We start from the raw sequence: 24,139 nt of genomic DNA, 5'->3' as shown, positions 1-24,139 counted from the left end.
AGGTCAGCTAGAAGTTACAGTTTTACATAACTTATAGCAGATAATAAATATAATCAACATATATATATATATATATATATATATATATATATATATATATATATATATATATATATATATATATATATAAATATAAATATATATATATATATATATATATATATATATATATATATATATATATATATATATATATATATATATATATATATATATATATATATATATATATAAAGAAATAAATGAAAACGTCAAATAGTTGCTCGTGGGGCACAACACTTGTTTTAGTCATATTGGTGTCTAAATTTAGAGCTAAATGAGCTTAATCAGCGATTGGGAAAGATTCTTTGTGATCAGGAAATTGGCAACTTTTGACAGAGAAAGAATTCCAAAGATTATCACAAATCAAGCCTGTTATTGAACATGTTTTTGATATTGACAAAGAGGATAAAGACAGTGTAAAAATTCCAAATAATTTTCAGAGCTGCTTCAATGTCTTGGTGATGCAAAAGACGAGTTTTAAATTGATGGCGGTTCATACGCGCATTCAGCGTGGTACATTGGATATGAAGACAAGTACTATCTGCGATGCTTACATGGACGATATGAGGGTATTATTGGTCTGCTGCCTTGTCACTCTTGATACTTTCTCAAAATTAAATGTATTACTTGCGTCAGCCACGAAAGGGTGATAGGAGGTAAAAGTGATCGAATACTTTAATTCCGCAAACGTAGTCAGTCTGTTATTACCCTGATATCGCGTTTCTCCCCTGGTTGTTGACGGGTATCGATGATGTTTAATACAAGAATGCATATACAGTGACCACTGGTATACGGAATGTACGTGATGAATGAACCCAATCGCTATGCATTGGCACCAATGTTCACTGGATAAATGCATAGTTCCGACCTGTCAATCAATCTGGGCACATGGACGATTCAAAAACAAGCACCAAAGTCACTGCCTAGTTATACGTTGTTATCCACCACATGTGCTGTCAAACACAGTTAAATTTCTATACGTTCATCAATAGTAAAGGAGATCATCTTATTATATGTCATGTGATTTATTTATTTGAATCAAAATTCATGTAATCTTCCACCGGGGAATCAATTTAATATGCAAACAACAAGGCGACTACTTGTTTCAGAACGCGATTCGAAATAGGTCATGCAAGTGTTAGGAAAATTAAAATCAAGGAATAATAAAGAATTTTATCCGCAAAAGTATTAGTATGCCACCTCATTTATCGATCAAAATTGAATCTTCTAATTTCCGGCAGGACGATAAAATTTTGGTCGTACATTACAAACGTTAGTGGTAATCCATATAGTCGTCATGGCCACCTTTCATGGGTCTATTTATGTATTTGGGGAGGGCTGCTGGTAAATAGTGAAAGCTTGTCCAAACCCATGTGCTATAATTATGCTAATATAATGTGTTGAAAAACAAACCATCATCTGATATATCTAAATATATTGGCTAATAATACGTTTTATATGTCAGGAGAACGCATTTGAGACTAGTTTTGCATAAATACCATTGCGGAAAAATGCTATGAATGCGAAATGAATAGAGGATGAATCAATGCATACAGGTGTAAGGATCCTACTTAAACAAGAAATTTTGCATGAGTCATTTGAAAAGCAATACGTTCGGTTTATATTAAATTGCAAAACAATGTCATTGGGTAATACGGAGGCATTTTTTTTTAGCTGGCCTCCCATTTATCGATTGATATCGGAGTTTTCTCATCTCCAACACGACGATTATATTTGTTGTGGTTCATTACATACATTGATACCAATACAAATCGGCCCCATGAATATTCGACGAACGCAGATATATTTTGCGCTAATTACGCTATTTTGACCAGACATGTTTCCAATTCTGCAAATGGCAGGAGTCTTTAATTTCTTCACGTTTGTGATTCTCTTCGTGGATGGGACACTGATTATCGGTGAGTATATATATATATATATATATATATATATATATATATATATATATATATATATATATATACATATACACATCTAGTTAGGTTAATGAAGATTCACCAATGTCTTTATGATAACGAACATTAATACGGTACTACAAAACCTAATGAATGTCTTTAATCTATTTTTGATCAACTAAATAGTTTAATTATATTCTAGATCTTGGATGGGAAGAATTTTGCTGGAAAGATAATTATTTTTTCGGTGCAGTAGCAATTTGTTTGAAGGAATCTGGTTTCACACGATCAACACATATATTTATTTTACGATTTGTCTGAGCGAAAACAATAATGTAAATAAGAATCGTGTCATGCTATAATTTAATATCGCGTTAAATATCTTTTTTATGGCCTGAAGTGTTCTCTCTTTCAATTTGACTGCTGTTATTCTTACCCTTGCAGTTAGAAAAGAGAACGAATTATATAAAAAAAAGTATAGCAGTTTGGGTGGAATCTCTGGAAGAGAGGAATTTGATGATAGAACTTATACTTAAATCTGTTCTGGGAATGACTGAACAAACTGTTATGGACTCTGTTGGAGAATTCCTCTTAAACCGCACGACGCGGAAAGCATTTACGAAATACGGAATTGAAAATAATTCATTATTCCTATTCTGTTAGAGATAATATTTCTTTTACCTACTATTGAATTAGCATATTTTATTCAAAAGCAGTAATAGTGATGAAGTGTTTATAATGACACATCATTAGAGTACATATCTGAGGGTAAGTTAGACACGGGTAAGACAATTAAAAGCATTCGTTTGTTATACTATTGTACATGGTGTTAACGAAATGCATTTGAACATGGAAGAACAATTTGTGTCCGTCGAACAGTTTCATTGCATAAACATTATTAAGTTCGTAAAGTGTGGATTGGGAATACAACTGTAAATAAAGCGTTGTCTTAATCAATAATTTATATGCAAAATTTGCAATAGATTTCAACAAACACTTCATTTATTTTATTTATTGCTATTTGGGGTCTAGCCACAATAGAAATTCCTACACGTATTGTCTTAATCAGAAACATCTATGCTATATTACATAAAAAGGAGAGATTTGTGATACAATCGGTAAATGCATATACATTTCTTTTTAAAAAGCAGGGATAATATATATATATATATATATATATATATATATATATATATATATATATATATATATATATATAGAGAGAGAGAGAGAGAGAGAGAGAGAGAGAGAGAGAGAGAGAGAGAGAGCGTGTCCTGAGCGGAGTTTAAAGAACCTTTTTCATAATTAATATTTAATGGTCCACATTAATTGAGTCTACCATTAAGCCGATCTAACTGCATTTAATTAATGAATGAATTAATTAATTAATATATTTTTGCGCTCATTTAAGTATAAATCGAGATATGTTTTGCAAATGAAGCGGATCATATTGAAGATTGAATTGAAAAACGCCATTTATCGGTCATACTGAATTGCGAACAGCTTTTGTCGTTTCATGTTTCCCTTACTGAAAGAAATAATCTTATCCATCATTGCAATCAAATGCTGTGTCTAATAATTAACAGACTTTATACGTAACAATGCTTGTTTTCTTAATTATGCATGTTTTGTTTTGTAATTAAATTCAGCATGTTATTTTTACCTTGTCGTTGTATGTGTTTATGTGTTTTCTAATATTGCAAAGGGCTTCGATCGTCTAAAGATTAGGCGCTGTACACATTATTTATATTATTTATATTATTATTATTATTATTATTATTATTATAAAGACAAAGTAATAAAAACTCTTTGTAAGAGTACGTTAAACAGACCAATCTGTGTCTAACTGGGCGTGAACATATGTAAACACAGCGAATAGCATCCGCAATTTGCATACAGCCAATCAGGATAAAGGAAGCAGTTGTCTGGCAACAAGGCACAAAATAATTCTTGGTCATTGTGTGATTGTATAAGCAGCCTCAGTCAGACCATATAGTCACATGACCCAATGGGAAATCCATTGTGGCTCAAAATGCACATGATTATATTGCAACATTAATTTCGATTTGTTTAATTACTTATGTATTTATACCCTTCTATCCCGATGTTAACATTTAGGAGTAGCCTCTAATCGTACCAGGTGGTATATTCCATTCGCTATTGAAGAAAGGCGGTTTTACTCAGCTTTTAAAATATAGTCCAAAATTTAAAGAAAATGACAAAAATGCCTACTTAGCGGGACAATTTATGAGTGTACATAATTGTGTGTCTGTGTGTGTGTGTGTGTGTGTGTGTGTGTGTGTGTGTGAGAGAGAGAGAGAGAGAGAGAGAGAGGGAGAGAACGATATATATATATATATATATATATATATATATATATATATATATATATGAAACACGTGGACGTCTTTCCTGAGGATTTGATCGAAAAATAGCTTACGGATAGGGAAGGATTACCTACTTTGAATGTTTTAGCTAGAATAGGATTTGCTTATTTGGGATCTGGGACCTGATTGGGATACGAAGTACAGTGTTTCAGTTGTGACCCGAAGTTACGAATGGATCTATGTATCTATATAGATTCAGCTATTCTGGAACATGCTCGATGGTCTCCGCACTGTCCTTAAGTTTCTATGGCTTTTTCACCTATCACACTGCGTACATTTATGACGGTACCTTAGAAAAGGTAATACCGTTGTCCAGGAGAAAAAAAGGAAGGCTTCCAAAACTAGACATAAAAAGGAAAGATGTCCATGCTCGAGACTTCGTTACGGCTAACATATAAAGGGACAACGTCGAAGATCTATAGTTCATTTTCACTACCCAGACCAAGCGAGAAAGACAAATCCTTTTAAACAAACATACTTAATGTAAGTAAAGCATCATGGGAACTTTGTTATAACTACTGCTACTACCACTACACCTACCATGTAAACTGGATCTGTTTTCCATGCCACCCATTAGTATGACAATGCAAGAAGATGAAGTCCACTTTTAATGATACGATTAATCAAGAAAAATAATAACAACATAGTTCTCGATTCAACTTTGAGCAAGAACTGATTGAAACTTCAGAAAAAATACTGAGAATTTACATATTTTAAACAAAAATCAATTACAACATCTTTTTATAGATACTGTTCATGTAGCTAGATTGATCAGTGTGAAACATCTTTGTGGGACTTAAACCACTGATCAATTTAATAAGTAAATATTTTGCAAATAATGGTTAATTTGATTATTGGGAAAAAATGAATGTGCTGATGCAAACAAGTGTTTGATATTTTGTGTGCACTGTGCTCCCAGTAAATTGCCAATATATTCAGAAGTCACGATAAAGGTCTGGTGTGAAGCAAGAGCAAGCAAACTTGCTCTGGGTTTCTAAAGTGGAAAATACAACCATTCACCTATGAATGTGAGAATATTACTATATTGTCTAGATGGGGTCAGTTCAAGTGATCAGGATGCATGAAATTTAAAATCGGATTACTTTCTTCATGTTGGGATCAGCCTGGCATATATAAGCTGCGATCAGCCCAGAATACACTCTAATGCTGGGATCATTATTGTATAGAAATATAAATCATCATAATCCAGTACAGTGTTACATTCATATTCAAGCTCACGTGTAACCCCTATATGGAGAGAGACAAAATGTTATTTAAGTAGTGAAGTTACTGTATGTATGTATGTATGTATGTATGTATGTATATATATATATATATATATATATATATATATATATATATATATATATATATATATATATATATATATATATATATATATATATATATATATGTGTGTGTGTGTGTGTGTGTGTTTGCTTGTGTGTGTGTTAGAGTGTGCTTAATGACTTAGTGGTACATCTGACATTTGTTATCATTAACAGAGTTGAATTGAGAAATAAGTTAGTATACTCATGTAGTCTTTATTTGTCTCACATGGCATGTATGAAACATTTATTTATAGATGTTTGTATTTGTTTTTAATAAATTGAGTTTATAAGGCATATGAAATGAACTAGACTTTTATCTGACTCACAATAACATTTCTAAAATGTAAATCTCCAAACTCAGTTGAACAACAAAAATTGTGGGTTTTGTGGGCTTTGATGGTTGTGGGATTTGTTAGAACTGTGGGTTTTGTAGGCGTTGCGGGTTTTATTGGACATAAGGGTTTTGTTAGGAGTATATAAGGCTTTGGAGGCTGCGTGTGGGGTTCGGTCAGCTAGCAGCAATCAAACTAGGTACATCACAGTTATTGAGTTTTATTTGCTTATTTTTTTATACTTTTTTGCTTAGTCTGTTATGTAACTTTTTGGAACAATTTGGACAGTAATTGTTTGTAAAAAAGTTTTATTTAAGCACAAATCAATATTTATTTAAGGATTTTTTTTATTATAAATTATTGCTCTCTTCCAAAAATATAGGCATTCTAGTAATTTCTAATTTATTTTTACAAGCAGACTAAATATTGTTTTATCATTTGTTATCTGAAACTCAGTTATATGGTCAAGTGAGTGCTGTCCTCACAGATCAATACTTTTATTTATTCATTTATTTTCTTTATTTAATTAGTTTTATGAAGCTAAAGGCAGAGGAGAAGTTTCTTTACACTACAAACATATAATTCCTGTCTTAAATTATAGGTTCAATGATGTTCTTTTAGGAAATAAAATGTCTAAGTCATTGTGAGTGTTTTCCTCACCGACCTGACAGCCAATTTTCTTACATCTTTATCAATTCGCTTCAAATAAGTATTAAGCTATAGTTGAAGTGTCAAGTCAAGCAAGTGCTTTCCTTGCAGATTTTACATTTTACATATTACAATTATGTCATATTTTCTCTTCTTTAGTAAACTTTATTACGACTAAATCCAAAGATGCTAAATCTTATAAAATTTTCATTCATCTAAAGGAGTAATAATATAATGAACTAAGAGTATAGTGCTAATGTGTACCCTGACCTTAGGTGAAATTATCATATACAAAACTGTACCTCAAGACAATGATAGTACTTTAGCCTGGTATACAAATAACAAGACTGTCATGGTTATGAACTGGTTTTATTCAAGGCTTCTTAACAAATGAATCATTTTTTTATTATGGTTGAAAAGAAATCAAGAGTTCGAGTTTACTGCATTCTCCCCTCTTTAGTCAGCTGATAGGAAGCTTACTCATCCCTGGTGCTGTACTCCTGTGTATATAACTTGGCCAGGGTTCGAACCCGCGACCTCCCGCATCCGAAGTGGATGTTCTAACTACTAGGCCACCAAAGCAGTCCAATACAGATGAAAACCTTGCCATCGATTAAAAAGGAACATTTGGACTCATAAGTGAAAATATATGATACATAGTATCTTAAATGTAGTGTACCAAAATATAGCTAAACCTTAATGCCATGCATTTTGAGAATTATGTCTTTTCTACTTTTAACTAATTGTAATATCTGTCATACTTGATTTCAGCTGAAGCAATATTTTTTGTACATGACTCTACAATGCTTCTGATTCAAATATGTTATCATTTGCTACATAATGAAGCAAAAGTTCACGTTTTGTAGATCTTGATATGTGTATATATTTTAGGGTTCTTTTTTGTGTCAATATTTTGTTCACCTATTAGCACACTCACTTAAAAACAAATCAGATTTTTAAAAATCAGTTTGTAGTTTTCAGTTCTAGCATGAATTTAAAGTCTAAAAAATGAGGAATGTGTGCACAGCTTAATGTTCATGATAGATTTATGAATGTAACTGTTCTTTTCATCATCATATAAAAACTTATGATGTCAGCTATTGTTGATATATTAACAGATATCAATAATTTCTTTGTGTAGTTCCTGCAGTAGCCATACTTAAAAGGCTAGATGAAAGTATAATAATAATAATAATAATTAATAATAACAATAATGATAATAAATAATAATAATTATAATTAATAATAATAATAAAATAATAATAATAATAATAATAATAATAATAATAATAATTAATATTAATATTAACAATTAACAATAATAATAATTAACAAATACAATTAACAATAATAATAATTAATAATAATATGATTAATAATACTAATTAATAATAATAATAATAGTAATAATAATAACAATAATAAAAATGATAGCAAATAATACTAATTATAATTAATAATAAGAATAATTAATAATAACAATTAACAATAATACTAATTAATAATTACAATTAACTATAATGATAATTAATAATAACAATTTATAATACTAATTTATAATACTACAACTAATAATAATATTACTACTACTACAACTAATAATTAATAATGCTAATTAATAATAATAATAATAATAATAATAATAATAATAATAATGATAAGAAATAATACTAATTATGATTAACAACAATAATAATTAATAATAATAATTTGGACTTCGAATGCTTTATATCTGTATGCTCTAGAGTATTAGATGAGACATAAAACTATATACAACAACAAGCAGCGTACAAAAATAAATACCATAAATTTACGAATCAAACACATGCTAACAATAATTGAGGAGGAAAATATTAAGTCTTCAAGTATGTTCTTGTAGTTATAATTGGTGAGTTTTATGAGCACTTATGAATGAGAACACATTGTCCTTGTGTCTAAGATTTATGGGCAATTCATTTCACGTAGCTGGGACCAGGTACACAAAAGAACGTTGTCCATGTCACTTCATTTTAGAGGAGGGAAACAATAATAATACAAGTGTCGGAAGCTGGCCCCAAGTAGCCGAGTTGTCTAAACCATTCACCGTTACGGATCATTGACATCCCACCTCTGTCTGCGTGGGTTCGAGTCTCGGGCTCGGCCAATGTGGGTGTGTGAGAAAGCATGCCGGTAGCTTCTCGTGGACTGGTGGTTCATTCCGGGGTTTTCCCGGGTTCTTCGACCATTTATTCTGGCTGCCATGTATAGCCTATCTTCTGCTGAAAAAGAGAATTGAACCCTACAACAACAAAAACAGCAAGTGTCAGAAGACGAGTGAAAGTTTCTAGATGTGGAGTATACTTAGGTGAGGTGAGGTCAGATACGTATATTGAACTGGAGCTAGTAAATGATATGTAGTATAGTGAACATATTTTGTTTTCGATTCTGGATTGAATGGATAGCTAGTGAAGGCTACAGAGCACGGGGAGGTGTGCTCAGTTTTTTTGTTGTATTCTTACGATGATCCGATCAGCCATGTTTTGAATATTTTCAAGTTTCTGAAGTAGACACTAAGATGAATCACATAGAAATGAATTGCAATAGTCCATTCCTGAAAGTTCTAAGGAAAACAAAAGTGATTTAGCGGCATCAGATTAAAGAAATCTGTAAATAGAACCTTGCATATGTCCATTATATGTTGGTATAATGAGAGCGTCATGTCAATAGTGACATCTAGGTTTCATACTGATTGTGTTAATTTAATGTTGGTATTGCTGATGCTTAATGGTTGAGGTAAAGGATGTGAATGAGAATGTTTTTTGTTTGTGTGTTGATCACAATGGTTTCAGTCTTATCATTCGTATGCAGTTTGTTATATGTCATCCATGACTTCACATCAGAAATGCACCTCTCTATGCCTTGGATAGTAGCCTTGACTTCATTTGGGAAGGTAGATTTGTATATTTGACAGACATCAGTTTACAAATGATGCAACACCAGAAGTAGATTCATGATAATTGAGAGAGGATGAGTGTATAGAATGAAGAGAACAGTGCAGAGAAAGAGAGCCTTGTGTAATACCAAAACATAGATCAAATGGTCTGGAATGTTTTCCATTTACAGACACAAATTGTGTCCTGCTGACTAATTAGGACTTGAACTACAGTAAGGCTGTGTTGTGAATACCAAGACACGCTGGTGATGGTGAAGTAATATACCATAGTCTATTGTGCTGCAGACAAGTCAAGGAGAATGAGGACTCATAGTAATCTTTCCACTATCCAGAGCAGAGAGAAGATCATTAAACCACTCTGAGAGGTCACATAACTTTTAGTACTATGCTGAACGCAATATGCAGACTGTACATTGCTAAAAAGACTGGTTGCATTCATAAGAGATACAAGTTGGGATAGAACTTATAAAACATTGACCTGGCAAGAATATTTTAAAAATAACATTTTGCAAAAGTTTAATGGCTTGGTCTAAAATTCTTCATTGTGACAAGAATACATTAATCTCAAGTACTGTCCGAGTCACTCTGGTATAATGATAATATCATAACTGATTATGGTAATTGAAATGAGATACATGCTGGAATAGAAAAACTGTTTTCTGAGATTTTTTAAATGAATGAGAGGTTAGAAACACGGGGGTGGTTCTTTAAATCAGTATGGTCAAGTGCCAAGTTTTAAACAGAGGTTTTACAGTGGGAGTTTTGAAAACTGATGTGAATTTCCCAGATGAGAGAGAAGTATTGATAACAGCAGTTAGTGAAGGCAATTTTAAATCTAAGCACTGAAGCATCAGTAATGTCAGAGTATGAATGAGTTAACATGACTTTGGGGTACTCTTCATCACAAGGCTTTGGGATGCTCTTCATCGCAAGGCCAAGAAATAAAAATATGTTTCCGGTCGGGTGACTGTTCATGTTATTCATTGCTGACACTAGCACTTCCTCCCCTCCACTGGGGTAAAAAGAAAGTTTCCCAAAATTGATTAGTGCAGCTAATTAAACTTGTTTGTCCCAGTATTTGAAGTGATTAGTACATTACATATACTAACCATTACGCTATATATATATATATATATATATATATATATATATATATATATATATATATATATATATATATATATATATATATAATGCATAAGAAAAACAATTTAAATATCCCCCCAAAAATCCATATAATCATTCGTGCTTCTAATTATCTAATTAAGCTGGTTTAGCCCAGTACATGAAGGGCTAAGAGTATTATATATACTAATCATTATAATATTTATAATGTTTAAATACATCAAAGAATTGCAAAAAAGAAAATAATTCATAAAACTGATTTGCGTATCTAATTGAAGTGGTTGTGGGTTAGCGAAGTATTTGAAGCGCTTTGTACATTATAGATACTGACCATTAGTGTATATATAGAAACTACCTACCTACTTTGATTTTTAAAACAGTGCAGTAGGAAACATATGTCTTTTTGGCTCAAATGTATGTACCAACTCCATAGAGACAGATTCAAATGCTGTTAAAGGCGGCTGTTTATATTCTGTGTCACAAATATATGGTGATAATGAGTCAATTGAAATTGTGTTGTTAAGCGTATCTCCAATGAATTGAACTTTGTGCCAACATGTCCTGAAGGTCGACAAGAGAGAAGGTTGTTGAAAGTGGTGTACATTTATTCCTTGACATAATCATGATGTATATAAAACCTTTGTCCATAACTTCATTTTGATAAGTATTGTTAATACGAAGCTTTGATAATTTGTAGTGGCAGGAATTGTTTTTTTTTATTTTTTTATTTTTTTGTTATTTTTTTTTTGGGGGGGAATGGATGTGGTGGTGTTCGTTCATTGTTTCTGTGTCATATAAGGTGTAAAACCAAATTTTAATTTTCTAGTATTTTCCTCTGAAAACAGAGCATTGTTACATTAAGTTCTTGTGTTGAGATTAACAATGTAGAAATGCTACATTAACAGGTAATATTATGGCAGAGCAGTACATTTTGGACTTGTAGTAATTCATGCGGTAACAACTAATGGTTTTGAAGATCAAAACAATGGTACTGAACTATTACATTGATAATAGGGTAATATTATTGCAAGTGTTAGATATTAACAAAGTAGTAAAGCATCATCAGCAAGAAATATCGCTACAAGATGGGTTTCAGGAGTAACAATGTCATCATGTTATTATATTAACAAACTCATTAAAGCATATCATTAAACGTCAACAAAATTACTCCATCAGGTTTTTGAGAAGAGAAAAACAGTGTTCCACTCTCGCCAGGCAAATTATAGTGTCATGCTACTACATGGATTTCAGGCAATGCATTATTATTACTATATCAGGTTTGGAGATCGCATAATCAGCGATACACTGTTACCTGGGAAACGGTAATATTACTACATGTGTTCTGTGATTACCAAAGTAGTGTTGTTACTATATCAGGGATTCGGAGGTCACATAATGACTGGTACACTTTCACATGGCAATAAGGAAATATTACTACATGATTTTGGTGTTTACCAGTGTGTAGTATTCTTACTACAACAGAGTTTGGAGATCACAAGCTCAATGCAGCACTGTTTCCTGGGAATAGAGGAATTTGTTTTGGGTCTGGTAATTAGCAATCTAGTATTGTTACTACATCAGGTTTGGGTGATCACAAAAGCAGTTTTACACTGTCATTTAGAAATAGAGTAAAATTACAACATGGGTTTGGGAGATAACAATACTCTATTGCTACTGAAACAGCTTTTGGTGATTGCAAATGATAGTTTCAATATCACCTGGAAATGGCCTAAAATTACTACATGGGTTTGGGGTGGGTGGGTAGCTAAGTATGTTTTATTACATCAGGTTTTGGTGGTCGCAAAAGCAGTTTTACAATGCCACCTGGAATCTGGGCAATATTACTGCATGTATTTGGAGGATTGCTATGTAGCATTGTTACTACATCAGGTTTTGGTTTTACACTGTCATCTGGAAATAGGGTATTATTACTATATGGGTTTATGGATCAATGTAGTATTAATACAATCACCAGTTACCTTGAAAAAGAGCAATGTTACTACTGGTACATGGGTTTGGTGATATACAATGTAGTATTGTTACTGTATCAGGTTTTATAGATCATAAAACCAGTGCCTGGAAATAGGGTAATGTTACTATATGGGTTTTGGGGGATATCTATGCAGCATTGTTACTGCACCAGTTGTAATATTGTTACTACATAAGGTTTTAGATATCATAAATCAGTGCTTGGAAACAGGGTAATGCTACTACATGGGTTTTGGGGGATGGCTATGTAGTATAGTATTGGAGGTCACAAATCAAATTGAAATAGTGTGATGTTGCTACATGGGTTAGTGGGATAGCAGGAGAGATATGTAGTATTGATACTACGTCAGGTTTCAGACATCACAAATCAGCACTTGTAAATAGGGTTATGTTACTAAATGGGTTTGGGGGATAGCAGGAGAGCTATGTCGTATTGTTACTAAATCAGTTGTAGTATTGTTAATGCATCAGGTTTTGGAGACTACAAAATCATTGCCTGGAGATAGTTTAATATTACTATAAGTGTTTGGGGATATGCTATGTAGTATTGTTGCTACATAAAGTTTTGGAGATCAAAAAACTTCTGTTCTTGGAAATAGAGAAATGTTACTACATGGTCTGGAATTAACCATTTAGTATTGTTACTAATAAAATATTAATTTAAAAAGGACAAGCAAGCAATTCCATTTTTATTCTCACAGCCAATTTAGGTCAAAACATACTGATAGACACAAGAGCCCGCTCGTCTATTATTTGTGCACAATTGTGCATTGTTATATGTTTTGTTTTAAATTGTCCGTATTGACTGTAACATGTAGGAGTACAGAATGTTTCGTAGACTTTGTGTTTCGTTTTTATTCTGTATATGTAAAATGTTTTATACCTCTGAGGTATAGCTTGTTTAGCTCGAACATTTGAGAGAGAGAGAGAGAGAGAGAGAGAGAGAGAGAGAGAGAGAAGATATGTATTCAAACTATTTGGTATTTCTTTTATAAGACATCTGATATTCACATATTCCATACGTTATAAATGATTAAATGTCCGTCGTACAACATTTCTCTGCTCATGTTTCACATTGCAATAGTGTCTGTGATCACATTTGTTAAAAAAACATTGTTTCACCGCTGGTAGACATATGAAACAGAATTGAAAACATACTTATCAAAGATAGGTGCTTATAAACTATTGTTTTTATTTGTCTCCAGATACTCAGATAGGTATTTGTAGTACTTGGAATTTGGACCACGATTCAGTGAATAATCTCGATGCATCTGTTTTATTGTGGGAAAAGAATGACTGCTCGAATATCAATTGTGCCTTACTGTGTGAGAGGGCTCCATCGTGCATGTCCTACTTCCACCACCCTTCTCTTAAAAAGTGTCTGGCATCCTCGTCGTACAAACGTGGACTCCCTACAGATAAAGCAATGCAGCAAGGATGGAATTACTACACTAGTAAGTTATTACAGATAAAGCAAGACAACAAGGATGGAATTACTACACTAGTATGTGCATTCCATTGAGATAGGATTGACAAAAATATATATTTGTGTCAAGTAATACAACTGTTCCTAAAAATTCATTCTAAATATTAAATGTTACAAATCTTATTTTTCATCACAATGCCATTATATTAGACAACTGACTAATAAAATACATACAAGATGTAGCAGCATTATCGAAACGAATTTACGACTTGAATTATCTAGATAACGCTACAGGACGAGTGATTAGTACAGTCTCTGGAGAACGTCACATCATTACCTGGCACAGAATACACTCATAATACATTAATTGGACGAATTTTGAAGTTTGGCTTAAAGAGTGTTGGATACGTTAAAGGACATTATAGAATAATGACACGAATAGTTACAAAATGACTGTACAACACTATCCACGCAAGTACTATTGTAAAACAGGTAATAATTGAAATATCTATTCAGGGGTTCTGTCTAAATAACTAACATATCCTACAATTATACAGCTTACATTCAGGTATAATTGTTTAATTTACCACTTCTGGACTTGTTTATGTACAGAACCACAGCACTGTGACAACGGCTACGTTTTCAACCAGTCACTGAGTCTATGCTACAAATTTTACAAAGTTAATAAAACATTCGACGATGCCATGACGACATGTGAAGCGGACGGAGCCAAGTTGATGATCATCCGGAATGAGGCTGAATTCAGACTCATCCAGCAAGGTATTCTACTAAGTAAACTCACAAATTATATTGATAGTCAAATGATTTTTAGGTAATATAATATCCCAATTCTGATTCAAATCGTTTAGTTTCACACTCACTCAAGCAACTCCAGCCAATCACATCTACTAATGAGTTTTTCAACTCTGCAACAATGTTTTTGTTGATTTGTTTCGTTAATGGATACTATAACAAAACGTATTGATCGTTAAATTGAGGCTGACATATATTCATATATATTATTACAACACTTTTATGGCTTGGAAAATGGTTAGATCAGGCATTAAATTATAAAGCAAATTACTTACAAGGAACTACACCCGAGTGAGACATTCTCCATAAACATGTAAAGATCGGACTGGTTTAATGTTCGTATTGATACGCTTGCACATTAGGTTTGTACTATTATGTGCGTTATAATTTATAATACGATACGAATGTTTACGAACGTTAAAGACTGTAAGTATATAGCCAGTCAGTGCACTGAGTTATATCGGGAATTGGAAATTTGTAAGAAATGCTAACACCTTGGTTACTTTTGCATATCATGTCTTTTGTTTGGAGTCTGGCATATCATGGTACCAAAGTCCAACAAAAACGTGTTGACAAAACAAAACGCATTTCGAGTGAATATAAAAGTTTAAAATAATATTCTCATTCCTATAGTTCTAAAAGATATATCTTTCTCATTACACTCTCTGTTTCAGTCTGCATGTCTGTCTGGCTCTCCCTCCTCTCTCTCCTATATATCGAGGAAGAGAGGAAGGAGAGCCAGACAGACATGCAGACAAACCTACCTGATTCACCATCAAGCACCAAATTACATAACACAGAAAGACACGGTATCAACTCAAACAATATTCAATAATACCCCTCCACCGAAATCACCAAACGAAGAAAAAAGATCTCAAGGAACTAGGCATCAAATAGGGTCAGATGACTCCATAAAACTATATAATAGGTTTGGAGACATTGAATACATGGATGCAGAATAAACTGCACCATGTGCTCAAGGTGAATCCAGGCCTACCACCAACAAATTAATCCTGTACTTCCTCCAGAGAAATAATCACATAGATTGCCCCAGCGAAGGGTCTAACCTTGCTCCACAATCTCAACCTTAAACTTATAATTAAGAACACCATCATATAATGGACTTAGTCTAACTACAATGATATTCTTCTGCTTTTCAATGAACACGATCCCGCAGTACTCTGCCTTCAGGAAACATTATTGAAAGATACGAAAACACTTCAACACTACTCCATTTTTAGCAACTACTTTAAAAATATTGACATGGCCTCAGGAGGAGTTTCCGTTGTAATGACCGATAGGGCCCACCACTGCGTCATTTCTTTGAACAAAAAATTGCGAGCCATTGCTGCAAACTCACTCTACATCGAGTGATTACCATTTGTTATATTTACATAACGCCAAACACCAACCTACTATCATATGAATTAGACAACCTTGTTCAACAACTGCCCACGTCATTTGTTCTACTCTGGTATTCTAATGGCCATAATATTTTTGGGGGGTCAAACCATATAAGTGACAGAGGCCAAAAAGTAGAACACTTCATTTCTAGACACGATTTGTTTCCATATAACACTAAATCTCCGACGTACGTACATCCAGGAACGGGTGCATACACGTGTATCAATTTGACTATTTGTTCTCTTTCACTGCTTTGGACTATGATTGGAAGGTCACTGGTGACCTTCACAGCAGTGATAACTTTCCAGTCCCCCTTGAAAATGAAAACTCTACAATTGCTGACACAATTCTACAATGGGATTTAAACAAGACCGACTGGGCCAATTCTGAAACACTATAAAACTAAGGTCAACAGGGATACACGTCATAACGTTAATGACCCTATTCAGCATTTTACTTCTATTTTAATTGCAATTGCAGAAGAAGCCATTGCCATGTCCTCGCCGAACTGTAAAAGAACCCCAAATCGTTGGGTCACTAAAGAATGTAAAGAAGCCGTTAGACACCGCCGAGAAGCACTGAGAAAATTTAATAATCGTCTGACTACCGAAGTTTAAGTAAGTGCCGTATTCTCCGGGCCAAAGCAGGCCGCACGATCAGAGAAAGAAAACGAACATCACGGAAGAAATATGTTTCTTCTTTAACTCTCGACCCTCTATAAAGAAAGCATAGGACATGATCCGCAAAATAAATGGAAAAAGAAAGCACAATTCTTTTCGACATCTGAAATTGAACAATATAATTTGGTTCAAAACATGACATAGCAACTATAATTGCTGACCGTTTCTCCACAAATTTCTCATCATCTATTTATTCAGAAGCCTTGTGAAGAACAAACAATCAAAAAGAAAAGTCGCGCTTAAAATTCATATCCAACAACTCGGAAAGTTATAAAAGCTGTTTTCACTATCGTAGCTTATGGAGGCTTTAAACAAGGCCCATGATACATCTGCTGGGACTGACGAAATACATTACCAGTTTTGAAACACTTTTCAGAGCCATAAATAACATCTCGTTTGAAAACCTTTAATGCTTTATGGATTACTGGTAATGTACCTAAGGTTTGCAATGAAACAACAGTAATACCTGTTCCTAAACCAGGTAAAGATATCACAGATGCTACCAACTATCGCCCCGTTGCACAGTTGTGTGTGCTTATCAATGGAACGAATGATCAATTCTCGGCTTGCATGGTACGTGGAGACCAATAATTTAATATCTCCTTTAAAAAGTGGTTTTCGATATGAGCACAGCACAAGCTATCATTTAGTTAGATTGAAAACATTTATTTGCAACGCTTTATGTCAAGAAGGAACATTTAGTAGCGGTTTTCTTTGATTTAGGAAAGGCCCATGACACGACATGGAAGTACAGGACACTGTATGACCTGCACGATCTGGGTCTAATAGACGGTGTGCCCTCTTTTATATCAAACTTTCTCTCAAATAGCAAATTCAAAGTACGAGTGGGTTCTACCCTTTCAGGTATGTACGAGGTAGAGATGGGTCTGCCTTAGGGCAGCATTCTATCTGAAACGCTTTTCAACACAATTAATAGCATCACCAAGTGTTTAGTTTCTGGTGTGGCTTGTTCTCTTTCTCTATGAGTTGATGATTTATTAATTAGTTATCGACCAAAGCACACGCATACAGTTGAAAGACAACAACAACAAACTATAAAAAAGAGCCAATGCCAACGGTTTCAAATCTTCAAAGTCAAAAACAGTATGCATGCATTTCCGTCAGTTACGAAGACACGATGACGAACCCAAACTCGCGCTGAGCATTACACCGATACCAGTTGTTGAAGAAACAAAAATTCTAGACATTATCTTTGACAGAAAACTGACCTTCATTCCACACATAAAGAACATGAAAGTTAAAGGCTTGAAATATCTGGATATACTTAAAGTAGTAGTGCACACTGTGTGCTGATAGAAGAGTCATCCTCAATTTATATAGAACGATTATTCGCTCCATAATGGACTATGTTTATGGTTCAGCCAGAAAGTCATATTTGAAGATGCTTGACCCAGTTCATCATCAAGTAAAACTCGAACTGGGAACATTTAAGACATCCTTATGCGAAAGGCTCCTTGCTGAAGCGAAAGAACCACCTTTATTACATCGTAGAGAAATGCTTTCCGCACATATGCTCTGAAATTAGTATAAAACCCTCTATACCATGCTTTTGCGCTGCATTTCAACCCAAATATAAAACATTATACCAAAACAAACCAAATGCCATACCTTCCTTTGGCATTAGAATATAATCCAGCCTTGACAGTACAAAAATTGATCTTTCTAAAATTAAAAAAAAACACCCAGTTCCGAAACACCTCCCTGACTACTAGAGCAATCAAGGGTACGCTACTTTATGGAAATTCTTTTGAGACAAACCCATCCTTCTTCCACAACTCATATCACATACTCCTCAACGAATTTAAAAACTACACAATAATTTATACGGATGGATCAAGGCACGAGGAAAAGGCTGCTGCAGCATTCATTGGTGGAAAACACAACAAAAGTTCGCTTACTAAATGGTGCATCGATGTTTCCGGCCAAAATAAGAGCAATAGACCTTGCTCTGCAATATATGGAAGGCAAACGTATCTGAAACAGCATCATCTTCTCCGACTGACTATCCTCAGTCACTACACAATAGAAAACTGGAAAACTCATTCCTGACCAAAATTCTGATACAAAATGCTGAGCTGAGCACCTTCCACAATATAGTATACTATTGGTTAACCAGTCATATTGGTATTAAAGGTAATGAAAAAGCAGATCGCGCTGCTAAAATGACCCTATCCCTAGAACCATCTGATTTTAAAATACCGTATACTGATTTTAAAACTAGTATCAAAGAGTCGTTACGTCCGAGTTGTCAGGCACCACTGAATTACAAAGATTAACAAAATTATACAATCAAACCAACCCTAGGAGAATGGTTTCCTTCATACAGAACCATCCGTATGGACAAGGTAGTCATTGCAAGAATCAGAATTGGTCATACCTATATAACCCACTCCCACATGCTAAAAGGCGGAGGCCCATCAGAGTGCATTGTAAGTACTGAACATATAAATGAGAGAGAGAGAGAGAGAGAGAGAGAGAGAGAGAGTTGAAAATGTGTACATGTCCATGTGTTGGTTCATACAGTAGTTAGGACGCTATGGTCTTAAACTAAAATAAAATCCTTCTAGTTAAGTAGAGTTTAATAAATAACTTACTTTTCTAGAATACAAAGTGGAAATGTAAAATATACTTCTGTATTTTGAATTGACACCCATGTAATTTTAAAAGTTACCTCAGAAGTCCAATAGAGTTTTCTGAATGAATTACAGTTGCATTCTAAATGGATTCCAAGCTTGAATGTGTATTTGTACAAATAGCCGTCATAAAGTTCCTGTGCCAAGAGTCAAAGTGATATAATCCAGAATATATTTGAATGGATTCGCAATAATTCCAAACTATTGATTTAGTCCAAAACGTCAATGAACATATTGTAATTTCAATGAATAAATTTTAAGTATACGGTTTCTCTCAAACTATATCTGAACACAACTTACAATGATTATAGAGACTAAATAAAGAATAAGAATGAATAATTTTTGCTTCATCACCTTTTATAAATGTAAGACAAAATAAGATGACCAGGATATATGTCATTTCGAAAGGAAATGACCATCAAATTCGTATATAAGTTTGGATCTATTGACTTAATTTTATAAAACAACCAGACACATATCTGATAGACCATATAATTTCCAAGGGAAAAACCAATATCCTAAACTTAGATTCAAGTAAACATGCTATTTACAAATGATGATTATTTTAACGAATAACCTACAATCATGGACAAAAGGTAAAGACAATACAGATATATAATCCAAGGAAACACATTAGTAAATTCCAACAATATAATATGTTTTGTTCATCTGCTATTGACACAATAGGTGTAATTACATTTTCTCATCAACAAATATAAATATAACTGATATCCTGTTGATTTCACACACACACACAGGTACGAGGACGCACACACAATCATACATACACACAATCCTTTATTGTAGTATTGATATGTAATTAAATTCTATTACTGCAGTTACGAATGGAGAACTTACTTTTATCGGACTTCGAGCCATGGGTGTAAACAGAGAATGGAAGTGGTGGAACGGCCAAATAGCATCATATATTGTCTGGAACAAATTTCAGCCAGATAACTTTGGCGGTACAGAGAATTATGTTGCAATGTTCAATCAGTACTCTGACTTGTCGTCCTCTGCCAAGGTATACCATATTTGTCAGAAGTCTATTTAGATGTCAGAAGTCTATGGATGTTCGTATCATGCAATTGATACAATATTTACATACATATTACTTACTTTGTTTAAAGAAAGCGTATAGACATATCTGAATGTATTCACGTGTTTCCAGTGAATGTAAAATTTAGATTACATGCAGAAGATATTTAAATCATGCAAACACGTTGATTGGCTAACATGTTGAGGCATTTATCCTGTAATTGTTTAAAACTTAGTAAACCTTACAAACTTTATATGTTGGTTTATCAAACAGTTAAGCCCAAACAAGCATGGTATCTTGAAGTTTTGTCAGAAGAAGCAAAGTAGCTATAATCGGACAGGATCACGGAAATCGTTTCTTTAGCTTTATCGGTGTTCACTATAAGTGAAAGTAGATGTCGAATCGGTAATGTAGACATGGTTATGATATTATACATGCATTGAATTACAAGAAAACGGTTGAATGGTATCAAATCTCAAAACCATCTTTCCTGACCCAGTAGCTTTAAATAAGATGAGACTGGTTCCGATATGAACATATAAGGTAATTCAAGACAGTTCAGATGAGGTCTGTTTGGTTTTTCAGATATATTAGTACCAATATAAACTATATGGTTTAGCTTATTATTTTGATATATATATATATATATATATATATATATATATATATATATATATATATATATATATATATATATATATATATATATATATGTGTGTGTGTGTGTGTGTGTGTGTGTGTGTGACTGATATAGTATGACACAAGCTTGTAATGTTTTATGCATTTAACAATCACCACTGCACCCGAAGACTAGTTTTGAAGAAATTCAATTTATAAATCTTGTGAACAATCGCGTTTGAAGAAACAAATTAAGAAACTCTTGTTTCAATATATATATATATATATATATATATATATATATATATATATATATATATATATATATATATATATATTCGAACTATAGTATACTTTTGTAGTTGTATTTGTGCTATGCTCAATATATCTCTAAAGATCCCACGGTGAATGAATTTAAAAGACAAATAATTTTGTAGAGAAATAACTTCACCTTCTTATATGTAACTTTTAACATTAATATTGAAGTAGAAAGAAACCAAATTGCAGATTTATATTGTAAGAAATGTATTTTATATAATAACAAGAAAAATCTTTAAAAGTAATATTTTTGTCAGTACCCACCACTACACTAAATTCCGTATAGGAGTCTATTTACTAGTAATTTAGCCATGATGTACTTTTTGGCTTTTGCTTTGGATTTAAAGTGTAAATACAAATTATATATATATATATATATATATATATATATATATATATATATATATATATATATATATATATATATATATATATATATATATATATATATATATATATATATATTCATATGAATTCTAAACAGTTTGCTTTTCATCTATATGTTAATAAGAGCACAGTGTGTTAATTAAAATGGTCAAATATTAAAAAATTAAATAAACAAATAAACAAATATATATCCATTATAAAAATCACATCATATAGAAAGCCCTTGAAATAGTCTTTTAAGCAATATCTTTTTAACATAAAAAGTTTTGCCTACTACAGTTATATATCATGTATTCGAGCTTTCTGTTGTAGCTGAATTTATACGAGTTCTCATTATTCAAAATTTATACGTGTATCATTATTCAAAACATTAATTTTTTATTGTTCGCATTTTTTATTTTTCTTGCCATTTTCTTAAACACATATTTTATAATAGTCTGTCAAATCTTAAAATATAAGTTTTTACACAATTGTAGCAGCTCCGCTTCCTTTACAAAAGAGAAACAACTACAGCTATCATTATAAACAACTAAATATCTTTGTATGTATCTGTTAAATGTATATAAGGACAGAACTTTTAAATAAAAGTATCAGGATTGAATTGAGCTCTAAATTGTATTAAAATTAATGTTTCATTAAATTATATTGAAAGTAATTTTCCACTAAAATATATTGAGATAAATGTTATCTATTTGTGTAATATAACTGTATGCTATTTTATAAAAATCGCGCTTTACGAGCAGGTGCAGAAATCCATAAAATTCTTTTCGCTCGTAGCTAAATGCAACAGTTGTCAGCATAAATTGCTTTGCTCTTGTATCAAAAGGGTCAACAGTTGTCGGCATAAAATACATTTCGCTCGTATCTAAATGTCAGGTATTTTGATTTGGGGGAAGCTATTGAACAGACAAATTATTATATAAATAATGGATGCGTTACGCAGATGTTTCACACGATCGCCCTGGGAAAAATTCAAAATTCATGTTCCGACTAGACTGAGCGGACGCAAAAACTGAATAGAGAAGCGAGCTTACAAAGGGTTAGTTCGTTCCTCGAGTCAGAATCGCTCTGTCTTTTCCTTACAGGTAAGAATCGTCTTTGTTCGCAAACTTCTTTAAAGAATTGACACTTTTTAATATTTGAGACCTTAACGGTAAAATTCATATTTTCCCTACATTTTTGTGAGTTCTTTATAATTTATATTATAATTTAATAGAATGTTTAATTGTATTTGTGGTATGTATTATTGGATAAGGTGAATTCGCTACCAACTTCATGTTTAGATTTAATTTCGAAATAAAAGATTCTTTAAGTAATATTGGGTAATGTTTAGTAACCTATTATAAATTAGTATTCTATTTTAAATTTAGTAAAATATATCTCTTAAAAATGATATTTGCATTAATCGCAACTATTGAATTTTATACTCATTGGATATAATGAAGTAATCGAGAATTAACTATCCGTATTACATTCTTAAAGGCAGAAATTATAAATGAAGTTGGTAAGCTCGATGGGAAAGTATAATGCTATATGTATTTCATATATTTTAAATATAAAGGCTTTATACATGTATCTGTAGAATTTAACATTATATATAACAATAAAATAGTTCGTTCCTCGAGTCAGAACAGCTGTCTTTTCCTTACAGCGATTCCGTACCTCATTCCCCAAGATGTAGCCGTATCTCCACGGTTATTGGAGACAACCATTTTAGAGAGCATGAACTCCTTCTTCTCTCTATCTCCCTAACCATGGACAAAGACATTTCTTAACTAATGAGTAATCCCTTCTCACAGTAAGAGATAAGAAGAAGGTTATGATGCAGATCATATCATAACACACACACACACACACACACACACACACACACATATATATATATATATATATATATATATATATATATATATATATATATATATATATATATATATATATATATATATATATATATATATATATATATATAAATATACTGCTGGGCCTCGTGTCAGGATGATGTGATTGGGTGGGACATCAATCACGCTTCATGTCTGCGACATAGTAGCGGACATCGTAGCGATGCGACTGAAAAATGTTAAAGCTACGTTAAAAA

The 24,139-nt window shown here is 32.6% G+C and overlaps 1 protein-coding gene across 1 annotated transcript; it reads left to right on the top strand.

The window, feature by feature from the left end:
• Nucleotides 1–1,821: 1,821 nt before the first annotated feature.
• On the top strand, nt 1,822–23,665 carry LOC149788732 (C-type lectin lectoxin-Lio3-like). Its single transcript, XM_089975759.1, has 4 exons — nt 1,822–1,961; nt 13,908–14,156; nt 14,741–14,908; nt 20,519–23,665. The coding sequence occupies exons 1-4, from the start codon at nt 1,880–1,882 to the stop codon at nt 20,731–20,733; spliced, it is 714 nt and encodes a 237-aa protein (XP_089831885.1). The 5' UTR covers nt 1,822–1,879; the 3' UTR covers nt 20,734–23,665.
• Nucleotides 23,666–24,139: the final 474 nt, after the last annotated feature.

The sequence above is a fragment of the Sinohyriopsis cumingii genome, chromosome 11 (genome assembly GCF_028554795.1).
Source record: "Sinohyriopsis cumingii isolate HCF-2022 chromosome 11, ASM2855479v2, whole genome shotgun sequence".
In the NCBI taxonomy this organism is placed as follows: Eukaryota; Metazoa; Mollusca; class Bivalvia; order Unionida; family Unionidae; genus Sinohyriopsis; species Sinohyriopsis cumingii.
The sequence above is the reverse complement of the archived record's forward strand: the minus strand, read 5'-3'. Positions and strand labels throughout refer to the sequence as shown.

Bases quoted from the DNA above. Each gene is read 5' to 3' on its own strand.
- LOC149788732 (XM_089975759.1), top strand. From the start codon at position 1,880: ATGTTTCCAATTCTGCAAATGGCAGGAGTCTTTAATTTCTTCACGTTT. The intron at 1,962-13,907 runs GTGAGTATATAT...ATTTGTCTCCAG, and splicing joins GGATGGGACACTGATTATCG to ATACTCAGATAGGTATTTGT. The intron at 14,157-14,740 runs GTAAGTTATTAC...GTTTATGTACAG, and splicing joins AGGATGGAATTACTACACTA to AACCACAGCACTGTGACAAC.